The 16767-nt window shown below is 35.0% G+C and overlaps 1 protein-coding gene and 2 long non-coding RNA genes across 13 annotated transcripts in view; 2 read left to right on the forward strand and 1 right to left on the reverse strand.

Annotated features, from left to right (window-relative positions):
- POSTN (periostin) overlaps positions 1-13462 on the reverse strand; it is a 33772-nt gene extending 20310 nt beyond the window's left edge. For 3 of the 8 annotated variants that reach the window (XM_010951477.3, XM_074378088.1, XM_010951478.3), the window contains exons 1-8: positions 13282-13460; positions 11875-11973; positions 7363-7427; positions 5688-5845; positions 3414-3578; positions 2345-2491; positions 1711-1852; positions 354-566 (exon numbers count right to left, since the gene is read on the reverse strand). In XM_010951477.3, coding sequence (XP_010949779.1) covers positions 354-566; positions 1711-1852; positions 2345-2491; positions 3414-3578; positions 5688-5845; positions 7363-7427; positions 11875-11973; positions 13282-13400 — 1108 coding nt within the window. In that variant the 5' untranslated portion in view covers positions 13401-13460. Of the gene's footprint in view, positions 1-353; positions 567-1710; positions 1853-2344; positions 2492-3413; positions 3579-5687; positions 5846-7362; positions 7428-11874; positions 11974-13281 lie in introns of all 8 variants that reach the window. The other 5 variants (XM_010951481.3, XM_010951476.3, XM_010951479.3 and 2 more) reach the window with 4 other exon arrangements.
- Positions 526-2410, forward strand: LOC123615791 (uncharacterized). The gene is made up of 3 exons (XR_006723518.2): positions 526-652; positions 1671-2129; positions 2280-2410. It is a non-coding gene; the product is annotated as an uncharacterized LOC123615791 (long non-coding RNA).
- LOC123615790 (uncharacterized) overlaps positions 2438-16767 on the forward strand; it is a 65020-nt gene continuing 50690 nt past the window's right edge. For 3 of the 4 annotated variants that reach the window (XR_006723515.2, XR_006723511.2, XR_006723517.2), the window contains exons 1-4: positions 2438-2553; positions 10918-11022; positions 11774-11863; positions 14875-16598. This is a non-coding gene — a long non-coding RNA (uncharacterized LOC123615790). The remainder of the gene's footprint in view (positions 2554-10917; positions 11023-11773; positions 11864-14874; positions 16599-16767) is intronic. The other variant, XR_006723516.2, reaches the window with a different exon arrangement.

Consider the following 16767-nt stretch of genomic DNA (forward strand, 5'->3'; position numbering starts at 1 on the left):
AGGTTTCATTTTTCTGTTGGTCACCTCTTGTCTCTCTGCCCTTGTGAGTGCCATCACTCTTTCATGTATCCAAAAGTAACCATTTGGTTATGTCTTGCCTTCTGTTTTCAAGAAAAACCCTGGCACTGTGATAATCTTTATAAATATTAGGTGTTAGAAACTCTGGAAGGCCAATGATCAATGCGTGGGTTGCCCATCACTGCACAAGCTACGTGTTTGGTACTCAGCTCACTAGTTTGTGTTTATGCTTCACATGCTGGTCCTTATACTGCACGTTTATTTTCCATGGACTTACTCTTGAAGCATCATACTTGGTAAATGAGTAGGTAGAAGAATATGAAGCTGCTGCTCACCAGAATCAGGAATTAGGACTTGGTCAATCAAATGGATAACACCGTTATTTGTCACAATATCTTTTTTGTTCACCATTTTGATTCCATTTACAGTTATGCTCTCTCCATCACATCCTATCTCAATTGTGTTTCCTTCCAGGGTCTCGAAGACTGCTCCTCCCATGATAGCCTCAGAACACTGGAGGGTGTTTAAAATGTGGTACTTCATGAGAGCTGGAGGACAAAGCAAGAAGAACAAGCTTTCAGATCAAGGAAAACAGCATTTGACGCTGAAGAGATGTGTTTCCCTGTGGAACTAAGTAGGAAATATAATACATGTATAAGACTTAAAATTCTGTTTGTGTTCTAAGAATTTTTTTTCCCATCAACTCTACAATAAAAATAGCTCAGCACAGTAGGAAGTAGGTAGGAGAGAAGATCAGTTGCACGGAATGATTTGTGCAGTTCTAGAAAACGTGTTAGATCAAGTTCCCAGTATCATAAGAAAATAATTTCTGATGTGGAAGCAAGAATAATTGCTCCTTTCAGAAGGCCTGGAAAGTCATTTGTTTGAGATACCTGTTCCAAAACACCCAAGCAGTATCTTGCATTAGCTACTCATAGCAGAATAACTGTACAGGCATACCTCATTTCACTGAGCTTCACTTTATTATGCTCTGCAGATATTGTTTGTTTGTTTTTTTAACAAACTGAAGGTTTGTGGCAATCCTAAAGACAACCTCCAGAAAGTAGCCAAAATAAAGATGATTTCTTGAAGGACTTCTGAAGGGCTCTGTGCCTAAACCATATCCTGTTTATATCTGCACCAAAAGTTCTCATCTTAAATTGGTTAAGCATATTTGGGGTAGGCTGAGTAAGTGAAATGTGCTAGTCACAATGTAAAATCTAGTTGAAAATAAAAAGGGAAACTGGAAAGAAACCAAATTCTGTGTATCCGTAAGTAGTGATCAAAGAGAACCAGGCAATTTTCTCAACTCAACTTTAGGGTAAGTTTAGAATTAAAAGCATTGAATAATGTATACACAATATTAAAATTTGATGATCTAATATTTCTTTTCAGCACCTTCTAATTCTTTTTAATGCTGGCTACTTATATACTTGAAAGCAGTGCCAAAGAATGTGATCTTTAAGAGACCCTGGTTATTTAGTTACTTTAATTATTAAGTTAACTGTTTAATTACTTTGCCTACTCCTTCAAGAACTTTGTTTTTTAAGATTTTTATAGTCCATCTCAGAATAAAAGTTTTTCTTTGCCTTTGCTTATCAAAGCTGATAATATTGGCAGGGCTTAATCTCTTTTTCATTTCTCTTTCTTAGAATTCTAGGACGCTTCTCCTAGAGAAGGACAATTGAGTACCTTCAGAAGCCACTTTGTCTCCCATGATCCTTTCTAGAACACCTCGTGGAAGTTTCTCAAAAGCTTCATTGGTGGGAGCAAAGAGTGTGAAGTGACCATCTCTTCCAAGGGCCTCCAATATATCAGATGTGATGGCAGCTGCCTGAAACACAAATGTGCTTTTACATTGCAAATCCAGAAGACAATTATAACACACTCAGACGTGAGGGGGTCGATTCTATAGAAAACTACAGACATTTGCTTGTGTTAGAGCTTTAAAACATTAATTTTTGGCACAATCAACTATGTGTTTCAACTTTTCCTCAAACTGTATGTAAGATGGGGAGTTTTGCCAATGCCTGTGTGACGGAAGCAATACCCAGCAGTAAATGTAATAACTGATGGACACATTCTAAATGCACTCGGTCCACTACAGTCAGGTGACTAATCCTTATCTATTTTGTCCAAATAAATAGTATTTCATATGAAGAGATGATATCTTCTATGTGAAGTAAAAACCTATTCATTTCAAGAAATATACTGATTACAATTCTGTCAGATTTAATAGCTTTTTGTTTGTTTGTTTTAAGATTCTGACAGGGAAAGAGGGGATGTCAATGGCCCAAGACAATCTTCTGGTACTTCTTGTACTTACCCTAAAAGATGAGAGGTCATCTTCTGCTTCAATGAAGTCCTGAATTGAGGTACCGATTTGTGTAAGGACGCGGTCAATGACATGCACAACACCATTTGTTGCAATCTGGTTCCCGTGGATGATTCGAGCACAGTTAACAGTGACAACCTGTAATTATTTGAGAAAATCAAGTTGCAGAAATCACTGCTATCCACTGACCACTGAGACTGGTAAGCCCATTTCCTATTTTTCATTTTCATTGGTAAATGTAACGTGAAAGAACTGACAGTCTGAATGTAAATGCTGAGGACGAAGACTTCACATTGTTTTGTCTAAAAACAAAAAAACCTAAGACAAAACAGAACCAGTTGAGAACCCAAGTCCAGTTACACTTAAAATATCTAGAAATACAAGGCAAAAGCATTCTTTTCACTTGAATTATTGCTTTTATTTTTCTCTTTCTTTTATAGAGATAGTCATACACTATTTCTAATGTAGGTCAATGAATTTCATAAAGAAATCTAATTAGTTCTAAAAAAAAGTTCTGAGATAGATATAATGATTGCATTAATATAATCAGTTCTATTCCAATGATTTCCTAAATATTGCCTCATCACTGACCCTTTTTGTCCCTTGAAATCTGACTGTTGAAAGAGCCCTAAGGCCCTGTCAGAAGTTTCCCCTAAAGACTCTATCTAAACACACAAGAACCTAAATCAGAATAGTAGCCAGAGGGTGAATGAAGGAATACTCATTCTCTGATCATTCTTTGATAAATTCTCTGATAGATTCTTATTTTTCCCTCTGATTGTTAGTTTTTCAAACACATCAAATATTAAAATTTCCTTTTGTAGAACATCTAAGTCTACTGTCAATGAACTGTCTATCTAACTTCTTCCTCGCAATCAATCTTTGGTAGAAATCAGTCCCTGAATTAGAAATTTACATGCTCTAGATGTGGGGAAAAGCCATGACATGGCACTTATACTCACTGACATTTTATTATTTCTGTGAACCTTATATAAATGTACAGAAAAGAAACTTAAGGGCAATATTACTGAGAAATGTACTTTTTATTAATGAAACTTACCCCATTAGGATAATGGTTAATGAAGAGTCCCAAATTGTTATACATTGAAGGAATAATCATGCCATTTTTCAAATCCTTGGTCAGCATCCTCTTGTTAACCATGTGACTATGCAAAGCATTCAGTAATTCAACATTTACATTGCTCTCCAAACCTCTACGGATATCCTAGGAAAAATTGAAATGACAGGCTTTTCTTACTGTAGTTAATTATTAAAATTCTCATAATCACACTATTTCTACTCTCTTGTTATTTTCTTGTTGAATTACCCAGAAGGTCAAGCCAAATTGACATAAATAACTTAAAATTATATTATTATAATTGATAAAGAAATTTTGTAAGTAAAGTTACTCAGTAAAGGCTTCTGGATCTTATAGAGCACTCAAATATTTTTAGAGACAAAACAGATATTTTAATGAACATATTGATGAAGAGATGATCTTGATGTAAAGGCTTCGGGAATATGAAGTTATCAGATATTTTAAATATTTTGAGTGGAAAACAAAACAAGAATGTCATTATATTTGTATACAACATTTGATTTTCAATAAGCATTTTGTGTTTATTCTATAAAGAAATTCAAGAATTCAACCATCCTGTACCTTTTTATTTATCCAAAACCATATTATATCACACTGTACTTGGTGTTATGAGAAATACAATAAAGTGCAGTCTCGACCTCTGAGACACTTATCATTAGCAGCAGGTACAAATAAACATATTAAGATAAAGGACAGGAGGAGAAACAGATGCTTTCGGGGTTAAATGAAGGTGGCCATCAATTCAAGATTTGGAGACAGGCCTTGAAGGGTGGATAGGATAGGAATGGGGTGATGACCATTCTAAGTCCAGCTGCAGGCTCAGGGTGGACGTTGGGGAAGCAGAAGGTGTCCAGTGTGGTTATCATACACGTCTACGTTTCTCAGATAATATTAAAAAAGAAATTTAGAAAAGCATGTGGGATAATAACATAGAAGACTTTAATGCCTGAGTAAAGAATAAATTAAACTGGCAGAAGGGAGTCACTGAAGCTTTTGTGGCATTGGAATATAATGATTACCCTGGGCTTCAGAAAGGTCAATCTGGTGGTAATCCATAGCAGAAATGAGCATATTATGAGGATAAAAAATGAGATGTGGGTGACTAATAGTAGTTTCTAAGAGTTGGAGAGAGAGGAAGTAAGAATGACTCATAATTTTCAAGTCTGAACACTGAGACTCCATACAACCAATTATGGAAAAAAGCAGAAAAGCAGTTATTTATGGGGAGGGAAAAATGGGCTATGTTTTAGGTAACATTTTGTTTAAAGATACAGATGGTGTATCCTAGGAGAGATATTAAGATGGACATTAGAAATATTCTCCTGGGGTTCAAGAACACAATTTCATTGTTCTATGCATTAAAGTGGAATCTGAAGCTCTCAGAAGTGCATGTAAACTGCAGAGTATAGTTCCTGGATAAGAGTTAATAAGCTCCATTCTTAAGGCAAAGACAAAGAGGAGCCAGCAGAAGGAGCCAGGAAGGTGTTTAGCAATGTGGTCAAAGACAACCAGAAGGGGAAAAGTTCTACAGTGCAAGCGATTAACCACACAGTTAATGTAACACGGAAGAATCTAGGGGAATCTGCCTAAGTTTTACTAGATATTATTTCACTCTAGTAGTAATTGTCAGCTCATCTTCATACCAAGTAGAAAGTAGGAATATGTTTCTGTACCAGTCTTACAGGTTTGGATATTGAGTCATAATTTAGTGTCATGTAAACCGGACTATGCACAACAGAAAGCCTGAAAATATAATGCATTGTTTACAGCCCTTCATTTCAATATCCACACACATTTATAAATCCATCGATCTCTGAGTGGCCACATATATTTACACATGATAAAATGATAGGTATATAAAATATAGCTTATTATGAATTTTAAACTCCACTCGACCTCTTATCTTGCCTTTCTATGAGAAAAGTCATCTAAAATTACATATATTTCCTCACAGCCATAAGAGAACGAGGAAAGGAGTAAAATAGAACAATAATAAGTGCTTGTTCGGTCCACTATTGGTTTGCCTTTTTTCGTTAGTCCATGAGATGGGGTGTTACTCCATTTATGGTTGTATTACAGTGATTTGCTCCTTGCCCTCAGTAACTCATCCTTTTATATGTCCTCATACAGGAACAACAGAAAGAGATACGATTTCTATTAACTTCCAAGTTAATAAACCAATTAAAATAAAATAACAATAACAGAAAAAATATAATTTTAAAAATACTGAATTACAGGATCCAAGTTGTCCCAAGCCTCATTACTCGGTGCGAAGTAAGTGAATGATCCTTTTCCTTCAATCTCTTCCCTCAGTTTTGAGACATCAGAGTAGCGCTGCGTGGTGGTGGCTCCCACGATGCCCAGAGTACCATAAACATGGTCAATGGGCAGAACTGAAATAATCAAGAGATTAATAAGTACTACTGAAAAATGTCATTTCATATATCCTTTGTATTGAGGGAAAATAGATTTTAAATTATTATCCTAGTTTAACATTTAGTCTACTTAGGTGTCAAATCTATGTCAATGAAAGTTCAATTATAATTATCAGTAAATATATTTGATTACTTCATTAAAAAAAAAAGTTCCTCACTTCTCACTGAAAATGGCAAAAGTAATTTTTATTTCATGTTGGATAAAAGCTTCCACACAGTATAATATGTTGAGTATAGGGATATAATTATAAAGATTTGGGTCCCAAAAAGAAATATGTAGACCTGCTTCTTTTCATCATAATTTCAGGAAGGAAATAGATCAAATACCTAACACTTCCAGAATATATCTCCTGAACTTCAGAAGAAAGATTCATATATGAATGTCATCCTGAAGGTTGTTGCAGCCAACTTACCTTTTATGATCCTGTCTTATTTGAAATTTATTATGTTTTGGATGATATCATAGGAGAAATGGTTATTACCTTTGTTAATGTAGCAAGACTAGGTACACAATTAGTAAATTAAATTACAAAATCAAGATTTAAAAACAACCCAACAGATTAGGGAAAATGAGTCAAAATTAACAGGTTAAATGTAACAGATTTCCATAGAAGTCCTATGCCTCAGTTGGAAAACAAATCTTAGAGAAAGACTTGATTTGATCTTGTTCATGGAAAAGAGACTTGTAATCAATTTTAATTAGTTATAAATTCAACATGACATAATGATATGACATGTTTAGCAATGACATTAACCAAAGTTCAGGAGCCCCCAAAACTGAGTTATTTGTCTTAATATTCTTTCAGCTGCTTGGACCCCCATGAATTATAGACACCAGTCTTGGATCACAGTCAGAAAAAAAATGACTGGACTAAAGGCTTTTCATGGTTTGTTGCCAATGATGGTAAGGGCTCCCAAGTCTTTATCACATTAGAACTGGGGATAAGGAGCACAGGGAAGGTTCTGTTGGGGAAGAGAGGGTAACTATAGGAAGTGTGTGATGATTTGTGTTAAATACGTGAATGGCTGTCATTTCAAAGAGGAAATAGATGAATTATTTTTTCTCTAGTTGGCGAGTTATAGGAAACTAACTTTCAATATGAGGAACATTATAAAATCAGAGGTGTTGAATTAGAGAAGATGATGCCTTGCCAAGTAGTCAGCCCATGTTTCTAGATAAATTCTAAGACAGGGATTTTGTAGAGGGAATGTTTGTTCTTGAAAGGAAGTTGAACTAATTTAAATTTAGATTAAGCTGTTGCATTGTCCAGCATCCAGTGTATAAGATGTATGTCCTCATACTTTATCACCGTGATAAACGCATAATTAACACCAAGCTGTGGGGGATATGTCTTGGATTTATCCTGGTGCTAAATACACACACACACATGAAACTGGCTTATCCACAAGCTACTTCAACTCTTTTTTCTCACACAAGACAAACTCCTCATTTAATTCAATAATTGAAACTTTACCTGCGGGGCAGCCTTTCATGCCTTCCATTCTCATATAACCAGGGCAACATTCATATAACACAGTCCTATACATTGGAAGAAAATTAATATTAAAATGGGGGAACTACATAGGATACATTTTGACATAAACTTAGCAAAACATATCACTCATTGCCATTATTTATCAAGAATTTGAAATCAGATGTTTTTTGTTTGTTTGGTTGGTTCTGACACTAAAGTATTTATATTATTAGCTTGACGTCTCTCTATAGCCTCACGGCATGGTGGAAGAGTGCCAAGATCTTGAGTCAGAAGAATGGAGTTTGGTTCCCAGTTCCACTACTTGGTAGATGTGTTGACCTTGAGCAAATAATTTAATAAATTTGAGTCTCAATTTCCTCAACTATTTAATATGAATATAGTAGCTAAAATACCTACTCACAGGATAGCTGTGAATCTCAAAATGATACTTTGGAAATCATTTTGCAAACCATAAATAGCTAGAAATATTTATTAGCGTAGGGAAAAGGAACTAGAAACATCAGAAAAATACATTAACCCATTCCAATCAATCAACTGCTATCCCATTGCTAATTAAATAATACTGTTTTTGGTTTGAATTGACAGTAGTTATTAATTGTGATCATATTAAAGACAATCTTTACAATATTCTATTTATTTTTATTTTTGTAAAATTTGATATATATAAATATAAAAATATAATGTTTAAGAAAAATTTGACATATATAAATATAAAAATATAATATTTAAGAAAATGCTATGCTGATCAAAGTTAGTAAAGTGTGTTAAGTTACATACAGGCAATAATTAATCAAGGCAACAGCCCAGAAAATTCAAGCAAACAAAGATATAGTCAAAATAACTGTCTAGTTTCCTAAATTTTGAGGTAAAATAATAACCTGAAATCATCTAAATAATTGCTTCTGTTTTTCACTTTATTAAAAATATAACTCTGATCTTCATTTTATCAAATTCCATTTGACATTTTATGGACTTCTTCAGGATCCAGTGTAAGTAGTATTTTTTTAATTACAATTTTCCATAATGCTTTTTTTCCCTCTCAGTAGAAATTTGAAGAGGAATTTATGAAACAACAATTGGAAATAGGGGAATATTACAAGTAAAGAGGAAATATAGATCATCTTGTAATTTTTAATTGATAAATTTGATGTCCTAGAGCTTAAGACAATGACTTATAGATGAATTATCTTGTAATTCAGTAATTAAACATACATTAGCTAATTCAGATTATTGCTTTATGTCTTTTCATCTATTTGTAATCATTGTACTCAAGAAGTATGAATGAGTGAAAGAATTTGGACATATTTGGAAGAAATATCACCAACTCTAAGAATAAAGAACCATTTTTAGTATGATAAAAATGTATAATACGAGCAAATTTTCAAAAAGTGGAAATTTTAATGATATAAGATATGGTCTTACATAGATAAAAGGAAATAAATTAGCTTTTCAGATCGAAGCCACGTCCATGAACTGATTATCCATGGCTTGTGGCCCTGCTTGTGACCTTGGAAACCTATTTCTCTACTTTCTTAACATAAATTTTAAAAGCACAATGTAATGTTGTTTATGGATATACACACCTAGGTAGTAAAATATTAAAATATAGATGAGAATAACATTTCTGTCATGGAATATTGGCTTAAGGATAATAAAAAATAAGAAGATGTAAATTAAATGAAGTAGGAAATGAAATTTTTAAATTGTTCTCTAATTTTAAAATAATTTCAAGAATTGTTGGTATTGGAAACATATGCAAATTATAGGGGAGCCTTGTGCAAATATGGTCCCTGAAATAATTTTATTTACATGGATACTCATAAAACTAAAGGCAAATATTTGGATGTCAGGGTATTAAGAATTGTTTATATATTAGCTTTAGCATATATTATAAACAATAAAAATGAGATACATAATTTTTAGTTCAGGACTAATAACACTTTAAGTAAAATAGTGACTAGAAGAAGAAATTGCTAATGTAGCAAACATTTCTGTGGCATATGCTAATGTAACCCAAGGATCAGCTTTAATGTAGAGAATTAATGCATTAGATGGGATAGAATTCCCAAATAGGCAATTGAATTTCAGCTGATAGTTGAACAATATGGTTATCTGAGTTGATCCTTTAAAAACAGACCAAAAAAGTAGTTTTTTTAGGAGAATACTTATGCTACACAAAACTCAAAGTTCCCATATTGTCAGTAGGACAAATTAGAGTAAAAAGCAAAATCTTCACTGTGCACATCTCCGATTTATCTACATTTTCTGAATAATCTAAAGTCTTAGGGAAATACCAACTGAAAATGTTACTGATATCTTTTAAAGGAAGTCTACAAAATAACTATTTTTGTGAGCCAACATTTATTGTGGGAAATATCTTGAACCTAGGAAACTTCATGTCTTTCATTAGACCCAGTTACCTTCCCCAAATCCCCAAAGCAAGTATTCAACCAGAAGATCAACCTTTCTGTCAACTGATACATAGAAAGTCCTAAAGATGACTTTGAAAATTTTATCAGCGGCAACCAGATGGCACACCAGGCGTTCTTCCCATCAATATGATTGATTTCTTTGGTTGTTTGAAACCAACAGCTAGCATTTGCATTTATTCCAGAGCACAGATGTAAATGTGTCTGTGAAAATGCAGTTAAGGGAAATAAGCTAATATAATTAAACAAAGGAGACACTGTTATATTTCTGGTAAAAAGCCAGGCTTCAAAGCAGGGAATTTGTTTTTAATGGAAAGTAAGAAAGTATCTTGGCATACGCTTTGTACAAGCCTTGGCATCTTTATGTTTAGATGATTAAGTAAGATTATATCAGACTTCCTTAACTTCCAGGAAGGTTGTAATAAAGATTTCCCCTAAATATTTCAGACAGCAGGTCCTTTCTTTATGTAGTTAGTGTGTGTTCCAAGCAGGCCTCGTGGTAATCAAGAATAGAAAGGAAAGGGGGGAGAAGAATTCAGAGCTTCGGAGTTCCCAGCTGAGGCCTGACTTCAGTCTTGGCCAGGATCATTGTAACCACTGGCTTCCACTGTAGTTGTGTGAATGAGTCACAAGTCTAGCAGATGTCTGCAAACTAACTGGTCAAAAAGTAACAGCAGTTGGAAGTCTGTAAGACAATATGCAGGAACAGGCAGCAAGGTCCTGTGATGTCCTAGACTTGGTTACCGTGGGGAAGGACAACACAGTTAAGATTATATGCCTTGAATACATGATTCTTACTGGAAATAAAGGTAACCCTATGCATTTTAAATAGGCATCTGCTCACACCTCCTTTTCCCACCAGCATATATCCAATTTGCTTAAAATAGTTTAAACTTAAAGATAATTGGTATTGTGGGTTAGAGTTACCTAGTCATTTCGTATTTGTTCATTCATTTTACCTTCAGAAATACTATAACTATTAAATCCACATTTCACAGGTAAAGAAACAGAGACTCCAAGGATTAAGCGATTCCATATTTGTAACCAATATTACTAAGTTAGGAATACATTTTTAACAATCCTCCCAATCTTTCCATCTATTTAGGGGAACTGAAGCTGAATGATGATGTGCTAAGCCGGTCCTCCTTCAGATACTCTGGTTCTCAAGGTGTCCATTACTGAGGGTGGGGTCCAGCTTAACAGGAAGCAGGTAGGAGCCATTTCCACTGTTCTCTTGACTGAGGATGACGCTCTAACCTTTTAATCTTCATCTTGAAGAATTTGCACCACATGAGTAGTTCTCAACCTTTAGATGCCTAGGCTTGTATTTCTTCTAATATTGTATAATTGTATTTCTCTAATATTCATTTATTTACCTTTTCCTAATATTTATTAACTGATTAAACCAATAAGCTATCAAGTAATAGATGGTGTTTTCCAATTTTAAGTTAATCAGTAAAATATGTAACTAAGTTGAAGAGTAATCATCTTTTTGGCTATTGAAATGGTACATACAGTCACTGGCTTCTATTATCACCTCTAGGGGTCATTGAGGGTCTGGCAGTTCCCCAGACTAGATTAAATCAAGAGATGAAACTTAAGTCCTGTCCAACTTTAAGCTTTGGTGAAACATCTGGGGTAAACTGGAATACTTTAGATAATGTCTAAATGACTATAGGCAAATATTAATTTTTACCTTGAAACCTTAATATTTCATATCAATTGGTTCTTCTGGCCCATTTTTAAAATAAAATGAGGAAACTGAGGCACAGAGGTGAACTGACTTGCCGAAGAAAGAAGAGGCCAAACCAAGAGTACAGATAACATAGTCAAACTCTTGCACTGATTGTACACCAGATCACATGGCCATTGCCATAGATTCCGGAATAATGAGCGTTCCACCAGTAAAGGGGAAAATGCTGGGAAAAATGTATTTATTCACATTTGATCCTTTTTTTAAGCTCACAGTTTTGGAGGATATTTTCAAGAAGAGTGGTGTGTATGTCCAAGGAAAAGCATGGATGTGCTGGAACTGGCACATTAAGGAAAAGGTGAGACTTACGCTTTCTTTCCGCAGATGGCTCCTTGATACCAGTTCCTACAAGTGCTGAAGTATTTCTTTTTGGTGCCCAAAATCTGCTGAAAGGCGCAGACATTTGGGCTGGAAGATAGAGAGAAGGAAAGAGAGTTAATGTCCTAATGACAACTAGTTTTCCATGTCTACAGATCAGCTGGTTTAAAAAAAATTAACATGTATTTGGTTTTCAAAGATGCGATTCTAAAAAAAAAGATGTGATTCTAATCAAGCACAAATCTCATTCTTGATTCAATTCTACTGAATCATTGGAAAAACTAAAGCCAATGAGAGACAGAGAGAGGGAGGAAATTGTACATCACTGAGAGTAAAACCCCAGTATTTTAAGCTGACCTAATAGAGTATTTAAAACACTGTTACATTGAACATAATTTTATTTTCCTGGGTCTTATTACTCTTAATAGTAGGTAACGCACTGACCCCTTTAAACCAAACATGTGCCTATTTGGGGTGTTGAGGTGCCTTTAGGAGTCTGGAACAATAACAGATCAGACAACAAAAGAGATACATTTCACTAAGTTCAAGGACACTGTACTCTGTAATTTTCTAGGAAAGTGATCACAGAAGTAAATGAGGGCTAAGACTAACTTAGATAGCATGGCTGCACAAAGGAAAATTCATTTCTTTGACTGGAAGCAATTAGATCAAAACATCCTCTGCCAGACTTTTAAGGGTTTTTCTCCCTTAAAGAGATGGAAGTCTTCCTTGCTGTGTAAGGCAAGGGAACTTTGGGGCATTATGCAAATCCCTCTGAGACACAGGGAATAGTGCCAAGATCCATTTCAAAAAATAATAATGAATGGTTGGTTAAGTTGCTGAATGATGTCTGATAACAAAAAATGCTAAGCTGTGGTTGAATTTATTCCAAAAAATAAACTTTTTGCAAATTTTACAGAATGCAAAATTTAAAAGTATTCTTAAATGCTTCAAAAAAAAAAAATCAGAGAACTAGTTACATTACCTATTATTTCATTTTCATACATAACTTAAATGAAATTTTCCCTAACATCATGTAAGATACTTAAAAGCTGTTTACATGAGAGTCTCCAACAAAAGATTCTGAAATAGATTTTGAAAACCTCATTCCAGAAATTTGTAAGAAATAGAAATACAAATAAACTGAGTCATAAAAAAGGCCTGTTAAATGTTTTTAATTATACTAAGTTATGCACAAATTATTCTGACAGTAATTCTTAAAGTTTAAAACACATTTAAAAATCACAGAATACCCATTTTTCCCCCTTTTTCTTGTTACATTGTATTAAATAGAAATAAAAACCCCTGAGGTATAAATAAAGAACTTTATGTAGAATTGTACATACAGCAAGCTAAGGGGGAAAAAAAAAGTTTTATAAAATCAAACCACTGACTTACCCCTGATCCCGGCCCCTGATCCGGCTGTGTGCCAAGATCTTGTCATAATGACCATTGGCATCTGCAGGGTTAACAACAACCAGCAAGAGCAGAGAAACTGTGGGTAAGAAAGGAATCATCTTTAGTCTCTCCGCTGTAGTTAGTCCACGAAGAGAACTGGCAGTGGGCTTTGGAGAGCTCAGAGTTTATATGCATGCCAGAGTTCTGGGAGGGAGCGCTCTATCAACCTGGGAATCTGAACTCCCTCCAAAAGACATCAGCGACTTCACGTTGCCAGCTTACGTCCTCTTTTGTGAGTTCTGTTCCCCAAGCACACTGAGCCTCTTTTTCTTCTCATTATCAAAAAGATATTTATTTTTACATTATTTATCTTTCTCTTTGTTTTACTACCTGACTCATTTCATGTTCATATTTCTGTTTTAGTCTTTTATAACTCAGATGGGAGGGGTTTTTTTTTTAATGGAAAAGGGTTTTATTTAGGTTTTAAAGATCATTCTGTAATCCATCCCTTCCAGAGTACATGTTCTCGTGCTCACTGAGAGCATTATTTGATCTTATCACATCTTGTCATAGTCCGTTCTCTTCAGAACTGAAATGTTATTATTTTTCACCAGAAAACTAAAGGTAGGTGTAGCTTTGATTATCAGAAGGCAGTAATGGCTGTTGATGAAAAACAAATATTGACTAGATATCAACTGGCACAAAGTATGAAATAAGAATTTTAACTTCCTGATGAGATGTGTAGGAGGAATCACATTTCCCTTGCACTCCCACCACCCTGGGGGAATACCTCCCATTTGACTTCTCTTTTCAAATATCAAGGTATAGAGAGAGTTAACATAGATCTAGTTCTGGCAAGTTTCCCGAACTTTTGAAATGAAGCAGCAAAGAAAAATATATGTGGTTTATTGTTTTTTCATCACATCCAGGGCGTAGTGTTGACCATCTCTAGATAACACATCTATTGACAACCACGGGACCAAAGCTTCCCCTGTAGGAAACAAGGATTACCAATCTAACTGGAATCGAGTAATTCAATACAATTAAGAAGCAGAAGCATTGCCAGAATTCTTCTTCTTCTGTTCTATCAAGAGGAACTAAAGTCTCTTAATGTTACCCAGTGCAATTCCTAGCCAAGGGAATCTGCACTCTCACCACTCCACACATGGTATATCAGATATTCAGAACACTTTGGATAAAAGAAGTCTGAATGTCAGAAGTCACCAATAAGCTGAAATGATAACTGCAATGAGTCTCCCTGGATAAACACGAGACACACTACCCTAGGGGAAAAGTGTAATTCAAATACATCTTGTTACAAATGCTCCCACCGTAATGGCCCAACAGCCCCATTGGCCATATAGAGAGATTTTAGACTATGTTGTCCAATTGGAAGGGCTTTTAGGGAAGGCTGGATTGGGCCAGGGAAGATTCCAAGGAGAGTTATAGTAAGCTTGCTATAGGATTTTGTCTTGGGACACGAAAATAATCCTGCAACTTGCTGCTAGTTTATTAAGAAAACATATGCTGAAATAATAAATTCTTAAATATGATTCAGAGGCTTCTTTTCAATTTGAAAATCTTGATATTAAGGTATAGAACATGAAAGAACAATTCAAAAGTAGAGCTGGAGAGAAGATGGCATAAGAGGTAAGTTACATTTTTTCCCTGGTCCCTTGTGGGAAGAAGAGATTTAATCTATCATTTATGATTCTCTGAATGGAATTATTCTGACTTTATGGGTATGTCGCTAGTTTGCCTTATATAATAGGTTTTTCTATTAATCTTAGGTTGTGCAAAGAGTAGGTGGTCAGTACTTGATTATTGAATAGGATAGAAAGGCTTTTATGAAAATAAGTTCTGCCTAAAAGATTAGGTATATTAGCTATCAGAACATTATTGATAATATAGTTATATAAAAGTCTTCAATTCTAGACTGGCTAGACATTATAACATGGATTGCTTATCTTTTAAGATAACGATAGAACTTTGGAATTACAGAGGAATAAGTCTAACTCAAAATACAGCAATCTCTCCAACATCACCACTATAAATAATCATTTATTCTTTACTGGGATGCTCTTCATTAGTAATTAATGCAACCCTTTTCATTTTAGACAGCTGCTACTGTTTTATAAGCTTTTCTGTAATGAAGCTGAAATCTCAAATCCAATGGGGTTTGATTGGCGAGGAAAGAATGAGGTGCAGAGAGAAAGACAGAGCCCTGGATAATACGGAGCAAGAGTAAAAGTGAAAGAAAGTCCAGTCCAGAATGATAACAGATAGACTTGATCATGAGGATGGCGTGAAGACAGAATTAATAACTTCCTGTCGCGTTACCTGCTTTCTTAATAGTGCCTATGAATTGAAAACGTATTGGTTATTTTCAAGAACAGTTTTGACCTGCGCGTTCCTGTGACCACAGTTTCATCGATTGGAATCAATGGCTTCCACTCACCCTGATTCCTTCTGCGGTACAAATGGATAAATAATTGCATCGGAAAAGTCATGAAAATGGAAATACATTCATTCTTATCTCAAAAGATGACTCCGTTCTGATAGAAGATTGAGGTTTACTTTTTATAAAAAGCATGATATATGCTCATACTATAAAAAAGAAGGTTCTTAGATTTTTCTTTTCAGAATTTCATAAAATGGTGTCTTAAATGTGTCTATCCTGAGCATGCCATTTGGAACCTGTGTAAGTCCCAAAGAAGTCAACAAATGCTAGCCCTCGACAAATATTTACACTCAGGATGAATAATGCCATCAAAGAGGATCTTGAAACTGAGGGCAGTTGTACATATACATTACATGCAAATTTAGAGGTTGGAGAACCTTCCAAGAGAAGGAAAATTTTAGGACAAATATAAAAAGATAAAAGCAGTGCAACTTAAAATGCTCAGTCCAGCCCAGAAGTGTGATATTGTAAGATGTTATACGGTGGGAGAAAGTCCAAGTAACTAGTTTACCAGGATCCTGGCTTCAGGGAGGCTACTAATTGAGCCCTGATCCATGGCTGACAACTTGGGGTAGGGTGAGGGAAGGAAATAGTTCCAGAGAGTGGGAGGAAAGGACAGCCTAAGCTGTAGCGAAAAGATTTAAAGATCTAAAGAGGGACACAGTTCTCTCCTTTCGGAGCACGCATTAAGGGTTAATCTCTCTCTCTTTCTCCCCGCACAGGACCCCTATTCTTCTGCTTCGTGAAAAGGTCCTGCTCCTGGGTTGGCTACATCATTTTCTTAGCAGTTTGGAGGAAGAGTGAAATCTTGGCAATTAAATCTGACTTTCAGGATTGCAAAGTCTGACCCCAAAATGTAAGTTATTAATGAAAAAGAGATGGTTTATTATGCAAAGAAAGAAAAATAATATATCTGAAAGACAGAGACATTTGTTTCTAGCTGTCAGGATGCTAATATACTGGCAGCTCGCAAATTACCCAGTGAGACCTTTGTAGCCAGCCTTGTAACCTCTGGAGACCGTGAC

The sequence above is a fragment of the Camelus bactrianus genome, chromosome 14 (assembly GCF_048773025.1).
Source record: "Camelus bactrianus isolate YW-2024 breed Bactrian camel chromosome 14, ASM4877302v1, whole genome shotgun sequence".
Lineage (NCBI taxonomy): Eukaryota > Metazoa > Chordata > Mammalia > Artiodactyla > Camelidae > Camelus > Camelus bactrianus.